Raw genomic sequence first — 8,916 nt, 5'->3', positions numbered from 1 at the left:
CAGCAACTCTGAATGCCAATAAGATAGAACAACGCTTGTGTCGACTTGTGTCATCAAATGGAAAGCATCCATTCTAGTATATATATATATATATACAGTTTCTGATAGGGTAAAATCTTTTATTCCCTATGCTCCTCTCTCCCTCCCTTCCCCCCTCCCCTCTCTCTCTCCTATTCGAATAGGGAACAGAGAATAAGAATTTCAGAATAAGCTTATCAGAAATTGTGTAATTTACAGTACATATCTGATAGATCGAAATTCTTGTTTTCTGTTGCCAATTCCTTTGATTGTGCGCAGCCCTTTATGCTCGTGCCACATCACACATTGGAAATGTGTTCCACCATGAGCCAAGGCATACAAGTTGCATATACTAATACGCGAAATTATTGCTAAAAATTCTTCTAATTGTTAATAAATACAATCAAAGATGACAATAATAAATAAAACTAAAATCCTTTCAATTTGATTTTACTTTATTTTTTTTCAGAAGCATTTATAAAATGATCCAAAATTTGAATCGACTGTTGTTTAACAAAGGTTGTTTCAGATAGACGTTCAAGCATACATAATGTGAGTATGTATGCATTAGTCGAATAATCCAAAACCCATGTCATCATCTTCTGAGTCTGATTCTTCCTTCTTCTCTTCCTTCTCTGCAGCGGGAGCGTCAGCAGCTGCAGCTGCTGGAGTTGCTACAGCAGCGGCAGCAACAGCAAACTTGCTTGGATCCTATAAACAATTCCATTATTCTTAATAAATACTTCTCGGCCAATTGCGTATAAAGTATTTACATTATGTTTAATTCAGACTGCACTTTTGTGCGATATTTCAACAACAATCTTGACGTGTCAATGGGTTCAACTATTTCTAGCTATGACACGTGAACCAAGATCTTTAGACGTGTAATGTTTTCATCATTATATTTCATTCAAGAATAATTAGAAACTATGAGATATGTGTAAAATCGTACCTTAACGTATTCCTTGATAGTAGTAGCTTCCGCAAATTCAACCTCAGTAACAGCAGCGACAGCTAGCAAGTTCTTGAAGCCGTTTACAATACTATGTGGAGCGCTAGCGACTGTAGGATAACCAATCATCAAGCAAACTGAAGCTAAATTTGCGACTCCTGCCATGAATTTTTCACATAGATCTTCAGGTTTGATGTCCAAAATCTCAGGCGCAAAAATAGTACCAGAATCGTACACTTGTTCAACCAGTAATCCATAGGAAAAGGGCGAGATATTCAGCATGTTTAAAAGCGTGGCTTCAGAAGCTCCCACTTTATCACCAGGTTTGAGGATATGAACATCATTCTATAAAATGTAATATCCAGTTATTATTATGTACATTTGTGCAGAATGTGTAAGAATTAAATTTAAATAAATCGCAAGTATTTACTATTATTTCAATGGTTCCTTTTGAGATTTTAGTCGGTATACTTAGCGCTTGGAAAAACGATGTTTTCTCAGGACCAAGTCCCGTGTTTTGCGCTGGAATAATAACGCTTAAGGGTGCAATGGCTCCTGCTCTGGCTGGAGCACGTACTTTATTTTCCAGTAGTTTGTCCCTTACTTCAATCAAATCACCTCGGGTGAAAACAAATCCAACATTACCACGAATGTGAGGCAGTAATTTCTCTAATGCTGCGTTGCGTTCTATATGACCACGAATGGCTTTTCTCATCATGGTATTTTTACCCATCAGTACGACTGCGTTTCCACGCAGTGACATACGAATCTGTTGCATTTGTTTTGAGCCGACATTGTCCGCACCCACAATGAAGCATTTAGGAAAATCATCTAATAGTTGCTAATTTTTAACAAAAATTATTCTAATAAGTATTTTTTTAATTATAAACTTTATAAATATAAAAATAAAAGTAATATATAAAAATATATATATGTATATAAATTATATATTTATATTTATAAGCAATTTATATGCTATTAGGTTATGCATATGATGAGATTATAGAACTAAACGATGAATACAAAAGGAATTACTTACAACAAGTTTAGTGAAGTAATTCGACTTCCATGTTGCTTTATCCTCCCTACCCATCTTGAATAATGTGGTAAGGATACCTTACGGGAATTTAAGGACTAAAAATGGTTAAAGATTGAATTTAGATAATACAGAAAAAATTGCTATTAATAAAATATATTAAAACATTTTTCAGATAATAATAGATACACAAAATATGCTTTTCCTTCCTACATATTATTCAGAATTTTACAAATGAGTTTATTGATTATTCTCACAAGTATATCTAAGTCTTATGTCTCTTAAATTTTCAAACGCGTATTTTTCTCATCAATTTACTGCATGCTTAATTAAAGAATATAATCAACACGCCACATGTTCTGATGCTAACGAACTTCGGACTATCTGAAGACACATCGTATTAATAACTTCATATTCGATGTAACTCAAAATAATTATACAATATACAACTTTTGTACTATTTTTATAAAACTACAGCATCGTAAATCAAAGATGAATAATACAAATTAATCATTAGAGCGATATTGTAGAAATAACGAATCGACGAGTCTACATACCTCAGCAACGTGCTGCAACACAGTGAAGAAGGAAACGGAAGTCACGATCGTCTCGGAAATGAATGTTGTAACAGTGCTGCAAACTCACGCTTTCTTGCAACTAGCAAGTTAAAGGCCGGTATTTATATATATAGTCAGGATATCAATCATGAAATTTTATCCCTAGAATGGAGAGTGAAAAGTGAAAATTTTTACCATTGAAATTAAAGGAGAAATTTTCCACTTTTCACTTTCCATCCTAGGAAAAAATGTCATGATTGATACCCTTATGCTGGATTCACACTGCATCCGATTTTTGTCGTACGACGCTCTGCAACCAATCAGAAAACAGGATTCCCATGGATTTTGCTTCGTATCATCGGAATCCTGTTTTCTGATTGGTTGCAGAACGTCGTACGACGAAAATCGGATGCAGTGTGAATCCAGCATTATATTTAAGACAGTCTTAAAATAATGAACCGACTCTGAATACCGGCCTAAATACAAAAAGTGCAAGCAACGCGAACAGACCTAAGGTCTTATATCATGGCTGCGACCTGTGTTTCTGCCGAACGCATTTGTGTATATCGAAACGCGGTTTGTTTATAGATTCGCCGGTCGTGACTGTGAATTTCTTTTCTTCAATTCTCTCGACGAAAAGTATTTTATTCAAATATAAAAATGCCGTGTGAAATGATAACTCTGCAACTTGGTCAATGTGGCAATCAAAGTAAATAGTTACATTTTATTTTGCAACAGATGATGTCACTATTAATTTTTAAACATAAGTTTTAAATTGTAATATAAATTCAAATAGTGGCATAAAAGTAACATAAGTTTCATAACTGTATGGTTTTTTAACTTTAACTATTTTAGATAATCAAAATCAAGGTTTTACAAAACTCAAAACATTGTTAGGTCCATCTAGATCCTTGTATGAATAAATCAAAAGAAAAAAGACTTATAAACAATCAGATATTCTTCAAAACAATGTGTAGCTTTATATGCAAAATATTTCACACTTGTAACACAAGATTACATACGTATTTGTAAATTTATATATTTTGTTTATCTTTGCAGTTGGATTTGAATTTTGGAAAAGGTTATGTGCAGAACATGGAATTAATCCAGAAGGAATTTTAGAAGATTATGCAACAGAGGGAATGGATAGAAAGGATGTCTTTTTTTATCAGTCAGATGATGAACACTACATACCACGAGCTGTATTATTGGATTTGGAACCAAGAGTAATTAATGCCATTATGTCTTCTACATACAAAAAGGTAATAAATATAAATATACATATACATATATATACATATAGTGTTTTACTGTTTTTATATTATTTGACATTAAAGTTAAAAATTTTTATTTTCTTATAAGCTGTATAATCCTGAAAATATCTACTTGTCAAAACATGGTGGGGGTGCAGGAAATAACTGGGCATCTGGATACCATCAGGGTGAAAAATTACAGGAAGAAATCTTTGATATTTTGGATAGAGAAGCTGATGGTAGTGACAGCTTAGAAGTAACTATATTATTCTTATATTTTAGTACTCTAGTAATATGGAATTCTAATTTAATGTTTATAATATAAGATTATTCTTTATATTTTTAAATATGATTTTTTTCAATGGCTGTTCTACAATGTGCTTTTTGTTTCCTGTTTCTTGCTGTTTGTCTCTATTTGATCAAAAAGGCAAGAGATAAACAGACAAACAGCAAGAAACAGGATACGAAAAGCACATTGTAGAACAGCCATAAGAATCATGGAATTTGTGTAGGGTTTTGTTTTGTGCCATTCAATAGCAGGAGGTACAGGTTCTGGCATGGGATCTTTTATGTTAGAATCTCTTGCTGATAGATTTCCCAAAAAATTGATCGAGACATACAGTGTTTTTCCAAATCAAGATGAAATAAGGTAAATATTTATTTGTTTGAAAATTCTTTATGTAATATATGGATATACGTATATTATTTATATATTTATATACATTTTTCAAAGTATGAGTCTGATACGCTCTGTTATATCCTGTATACATATTATACATACATATATATGCATATGTATATATAGACATACTTTTTTGTTACAGCGATGTCGTAGTACAACCATATAATTCATTGTTAACATTGAAAAGGCTGACTCAATGTGCAGACTGTGTGGTAGTTTTAGATAATACTGCTTTGAATAGAATTGCTTCAGACAGATTGCATATCCAGAATCCCAGTTTCACACAAATTAATAAGCTTGTTTCAACAATAATGTCTGTTAGTACAACCACTTTGAGATATCCTTCGTATATGAACAATGATTTGGTTGGTTTGATTGCGCCACTTATACCAACTCCTCGCTTGCATTTTCTAATGACTGGTTATACTCCACTTACAACGGATGAAGAGGTATCTGATGATTTAATTATTACTTATTCAATATGTTATTAGAATAGAATATGAAATGTAAAATATTCATTTTATAATATTTTCTATAACAATATCTAATAATTAGTACTTTTATATACGAAATAATAGATTTTATGATATGGACTTAGAAAAAAATTAATTCTATTTAAAAATGTGTAATTGCATATTACAATTTTGTATATTGATGCATTTGCAAAAAACTAACATCAGAGAAAATCTAATATTTTTTCTTTATTTAAAGAAAAATTATATTCCTGCTCAGATTATTAAAATATAATCACAGTTTATTTAATCAGAATATAATCACATTTGATGTTTAAACATGTCTGTATAATTTTGTAAATTATTGGGAAACAGGGTGCGTCTGTGAGAAAAACATCAGTCTTGGATGTAATGCGACGATTGTTACAACCGAAAAATATGATGGTTTCTACAGCGTTAGACAGAAATGCATCTCATTGTTATATATCCATTTTAAATATAATTCAGGTAATATTTTAGAGAAATTCATTTATTCAAGAAATTTATTTGTTAAAATTTGTTATGGTTCCTCATATATATATATATATATCAAAAGAAACATATTGCTCAACACATAATTATTTTGAACAGGGTGAGGTGGATCCGACACAAGTGCACAAATCATTACAAAGGATTAGAGAGCGAAAACTCGCGCAGTTTATTCCTTGGGGTCCTGCTAGTATACAAGTAGCTCTTTCACGAAAATCTCCTTATATACAAAGTGCACATCGCGTTTCTGGTTTGATGTTAGCTAATCATACTAACATATCATCGGTAAGAGTATTGGCTATTAAATTCTTAATACTTATCGTCTAATATCACAGCACAATATATAATATATAATACAAAATATTCTATATTTTAATTTAAATATTAATAACTGTGTTTCAGTTGTTTGATAGAGCCTTACAACAATATGACAAATTGCGTAAACGCGAAGCATTTTTGGAACAATTCCGCAAAGAAAAGATGTTTGAAGATAATCTCGATGAACTGGACAATTCACGAGAAGTTGTAGACTGTTTAGTGAAAGAGTATCAGGCTGCAACTCGAGTCGATTATCTTAGTTGGAATCCAAATAAGGCAGATACATAAGTATGCAAATAATCGAACTTTTTTAGTGTTTCCAGTTTTCATTACATTATATTTTATATCGCCGTTATACTTACGATTAACAGAATATTTGTAGGATACCATTATCACAATATTTATTCTCACAAAAAAATATTTGTTAATATAATTAATAGAAATGGTTTTTAAATATTTTAAATTATGGATTTCTATTTGAGATTGTAACAAAACTAATTTACGAATTTTAGTTAAGGTTCCTGAATAGTCGCTGTGGCCATATAGAATCGTGACGTCACAAGCGAGAAATAATACGTTAAAGTTTCTTGCATGACATTTGTAAATAAAGAGAATTATAAATAAATATAAAAGCGTTATAAAATATAATTGCTCAGGAGCCCTAATTAACCACTACTTAAATGCGCATTGCAGTATTCTACAATCGTTTATTCATTTATCTGAATTTCTACACTGTAAATGTATTTCTTTTTTGCGTGCATAACTAGGAGGTAGAATAGCAATCGTAATGAAGCCTGTATGGCCAGGTAATGAATGAGAGTGAGTAACTGTAAGAAGTTTTTCTTCTTGTTTTTCTTTTCCGTTCTTGTGAATATCTTCAGTTGTGTGCTATAATAGAATAATTAAATTTTTTATTTTTATATTCAGGTTATTCTTTGAAATTTATTCCATGTTTTCTCAATGTCTTAAAATCTTTTCTATCTATTAAAATATTTTACAAGAAAATACGTTGAAGTGTAATAAATTCTATTCTATTTTACAAGAAAATATACTACAATATAAAATTTTATAAAGTTATAAAAGCATGTTAAATTTTATATTTTATATACGTCATTAATTCATGAAATTCAATATAATTGTTACATTGATAAACTATAGTTTTAGATGAGTAACTAAATATTTTAATTTATTTGATTTGTATCATATGCAATTAAAGATTTTTCACTAGTAATGATAAAGTATACCTTGTGTTTCAAACATTCCAAATCTAATATTGGCAAAAGTTTGTACTGAACGTTCATTTCTCTTTGCAAACATTCGTATGTATGTAATTCTATAAATCCTTCACAAATTAGTTTTATACAAGTACGTTGAACTTGTTCGATACAAGGAGAAAAGAAACAAAGTTTTCCACCTGTTGGGTAAAAATTGTATATCATACATTGTACTATAATAATGAATGTATGAATAATGAATGCACTTACAATTCTATGTAATACATGTATTATGTCTTCAAATACGCTTATATGTATTAATGTTAATTCAAACTACCTATATCTTTGTGCAGATATAAAAATACTCACTCTAGAATATTTACTGTCAATTAAAATTCTTCATAAATAAAAGAAAATTAAATTTTAAAAAAATTTCACCTGCTTTTTTTAGAGCAACTGTAGCATGCTCTACAGCTAACCATGGATGTGGAAGATCTAGAAACACTGCATCGACTTTATGTTTCAATTCTTCTCCAAATCCTTCTAAGCAAACATCCTTTTCTTTCAAAGTTACAAAATCACTCAAACCATGTTTTTTAAATTCTGTGCTAGCAATAGATACACGTTGTTCATGAAAATCAAAGGTATACAAATGGCCACTTGGACGTATCGCTCGAATTAATGCGTGAGATAAAGAGCCACTACCAGTACCTAAAATTGATTATGAATAAGGATGGTTTTCTTTCAAATATGTGCGTGTATCAGCATAGTGTGTGTATGTGCGTATAATCTACCTGTTTCAATTACTGTACTTCCAGGTCTAAGTTCCATTAAATGTATAATAAAACTTATATCTGGACTATAGATAATTTGAGTTCTATGAGGTAGTATCAGCGTCCAAAGTTCTGGCGTTGGCTGCAACACATATGCCCAGCCTCGAGTCAACTCGACTTTTGAACCATATTTTTGGCCGATGAGTGATATGACTCTTAATGCACCGTATGTAGTGTTGAACACATTGTCTACGATTTTGCCCTTTTTATTGGAAATTTTCGCTTTTACTTCCAGAGGATGCATGTTGTTTGGATTTAAATATAAAATAACAATATCTCCATCTTCTATAACTTCTTTAATTTTGTTGAAACTCATTTCGTAATTGTTTAGTTTAATTCCCTTCAGCTCTAATATTGATAAAATTATGCTTAGTTGATGCGTTTTTGTGGAAAACGAAAGAATCTGATAAAAAAAACAGAATCATTTATACTTTGTTTATATCGTAATTGTGATTATTCCCCTCTCTATTTGATCTACTGTTATTAAGTAATTCTTACAGATTACGGCCAGTACTAATGATCTTTACTGCTCTGCAAAACGAGATATTAATTGTTAAGTTAATAATTGTACAGGTTAAGAAATCCGCGTTGTATCAAAATCAAAATACCATGGCTGCAAGCATGTGCCATGAGACTGATGTCGCGCTAAACCGCCGACTGATGGCGTTGATCGCGATGTCGTAAACCGTCTCGAATTGGCAATTGGCATCCTTGCACAGTTGAGAAGAAAACGGAAGTCACGGTCGTCTCGGAAATGAATGTTGTAGCAGTACTGCAAACTGAGGCGTCATCTACAATACACAGAGTAATGGCTACTGCACACTGGACGCGATGAGCGATGAGCGTTAAGAAGTAAAGCCGGCGGCACACGATGCTTGTTTTCCTACTGGATTGCTAGCTGGATTAGAATCTTGCCACCACAACGCACCCGCGATTCGCCATTGCGACGTGATTGCCTACTACCGAAGTTTCATATCGTGTTCGTGCGTGAGAATTCAGTGCACGTTTCAGCTGTATTGCATCATTCGCGCGCGAACAACCGAACGGTGCGGACCTCCTTGCGACTGCTTCGC

At 32.0% G+C, this 8,916-nt stretch overlaps 3 protein-coding genes across 4 annotated transcripts; 1 reads left to right on the top strand and 2 right to left on the bottom strand.

The window, feature by feature from the left end:
• Positions 1–455: 455 nt before the first annotated feature.
• Positions 456–2,628, bottom strand: RpLP0 (ribosomal protein LP0). Its single transcript, XM_018517904.1, has 5 exons — positions 2,564–2,628; positions 2,010–2,104; positions 1,401–1,811; positions 971–1,315; positions 456–729 (listed from the first exon to the last, which is right to left on the bottom strand). The coding sequence occupies exons 2-5, from the start codon at positions 2,061–2,063 to the stop codon at positions 586–588; spliced, it is 954 nt and encodes a 317-aa protein (XP_018373406.1). The 5' UTR covers positions 2,064–2,104; positions 2,564–2,628; the 3' UTR covers positions 456–585.
• Positions 2,629–3,109: 481 nt separating this feature from the next.
• On the top strand, positions 3,110–6,351 carry LOC108767836 (tubulin gamma-2 chain). 2 transcript variants are annotated; one of them, XM_018517906.1, is made up of 9 exons: positions 3,110–3,272; positions 3,623–3,825; positions 3,926–4,072; positions 4,329–4,465; positions 4,641–4,947; positions 5,326–5,457; positions 5,581–5,763; positions 5,881–6,084; positions 6,309–6,351. In XM_018517906.1, the coding sequence occupies exons 1-8, from the start codon at positions 3,224–3,226 to the stop codon at positions 6,082–6,084; spliced, it is 1,362 nt and encodes a 453-aa protein (XP_018373408.1). In that variant the 5' UTR covers positions 3,110–3,223; the 3' UTR covers positions 6,309–6,351. The 2 variants fall into 2 exon arrangements, with proteins under 2 accessions (XP_018373408.1, XP_018373407.1); XM_018517905.1 differs by lacking the exon at positions 6,309–6,351 and having other exon boundaries at positions 5,881–6,096.
• Positions 6,352–6,481: 130 nt separating this feature from the next.
• Trmt61 (tRNA methyltransferase 61) lies at positions 6,482–8,504 on the bottom strand. Its single transcript, XM_018517907.1, has 6 exons — positions 8,452–8,504; positions 8,342–8,374; positions 7,805–8,246; positions 7,449–7,721; positions 7,041–7,210; positions 6,482–6,684 (listed from the first exon to the last, which is right to left on the bottom strand). Exons 3-6 carry the CDS (start codon positions 8,157–8,159, stop codon positions 6,508–6,510), a joined length of 975 nt encoding a protein of 324 aa, XP_018373409.1. The 5' UTR covers positions 8,160–8,246; positions 8,342–8,374; positions 8,452–8,504; the 3' UTR covers positions 6,482–6,507.
• Between the last annotated feature and the right edge of the window lie 412 nt (positions 8,505–8,916).

The sequence above is a fragment of the Trachymyrmex cornetzi genome, unplaced genomic scaffold, assembly GCF_001594075.2.
Source record: "Trachymyrmex cornetzi isolate Tcor2-1 unplaced genomic scaffold, Tcor1.1 scaffold73, whole genome shotgun sequence".
NCBI classification, from domain to species: domain Eukaryota; kingdom Metazoa; phylum Arthropoda; class Insecta; order Hymenoptera; family Formicidae; genus Trachymyrmex; species Trachymyrmex cornetzi.
Note: the sequence above shows the minus strand (reverse complement) of the source record. Positions and strands in the feature narration are given on the sequence as shown.

Bases quoted from the DNA above. Each gene is read 5' to 3' on its own strand.
- RpLP0 (XM_018517904.1), bottom strand. From the start codon at position 2,063: ATGGGTAGGGAGGATAAAGCAACATGGAAGTCGAATTACTTCACTAAA. The intron at 1,812-2,009 runs GTAAGTAATTCC...GTTAAAAATTAG, and splicing joins ATTACTTCACTAAACTTGTT to CAACTATTAGATGATTTTCC. The intron at 1,316-1,400 runs GTAAATACTTGC...TACATTTTATAG, and splicing joins AAGGAACCATTGAAATAATA to AATGATGTTCATATCCTCAA.
- LOC108767836 (XM_018517906.1), top strand. From the start codon at position 3,224: ATGCCGTGTGAAATGATAACTCTGCAACTTGGTCAATGTGGCAATCAA. The intron at 4,073-4,328 runs GTAACTATATTA...GAATTTGTGTAG, and splicing joins ATGGTAGTGACAGCTTAGAA to GGTTTTGTTTTGTGCCATTC. The intron at 5,458-5,580 runs GTAATATTTTAG...TATTTTGAACAG, and splicing joins CCATTTTAAATATAATTCAG to GGTGAGGTGGATCCGACACA.
- Trmt61 (XM_018517907.1), bottom strand. From the start codon at position 8,159: ATGAGTTTCAACAAAATTAAAGAAGTTATAGAAGATGGAGATATTGTT. The intron at 7,211-7,448 runs GTGAAATTTTTT...TTTACCCAACAG, and splicing joins AGTTGCTCTAAAAAAAGCAG to GTGGAAAACTTTGTTTCTTT. The intron at 6,685-7,040 runs GTATACTTTATC...ATTCTATTATAG, and splicing joins TGGAATGTTTGAAACACAAG to CACACAACTGAAGATATTCA.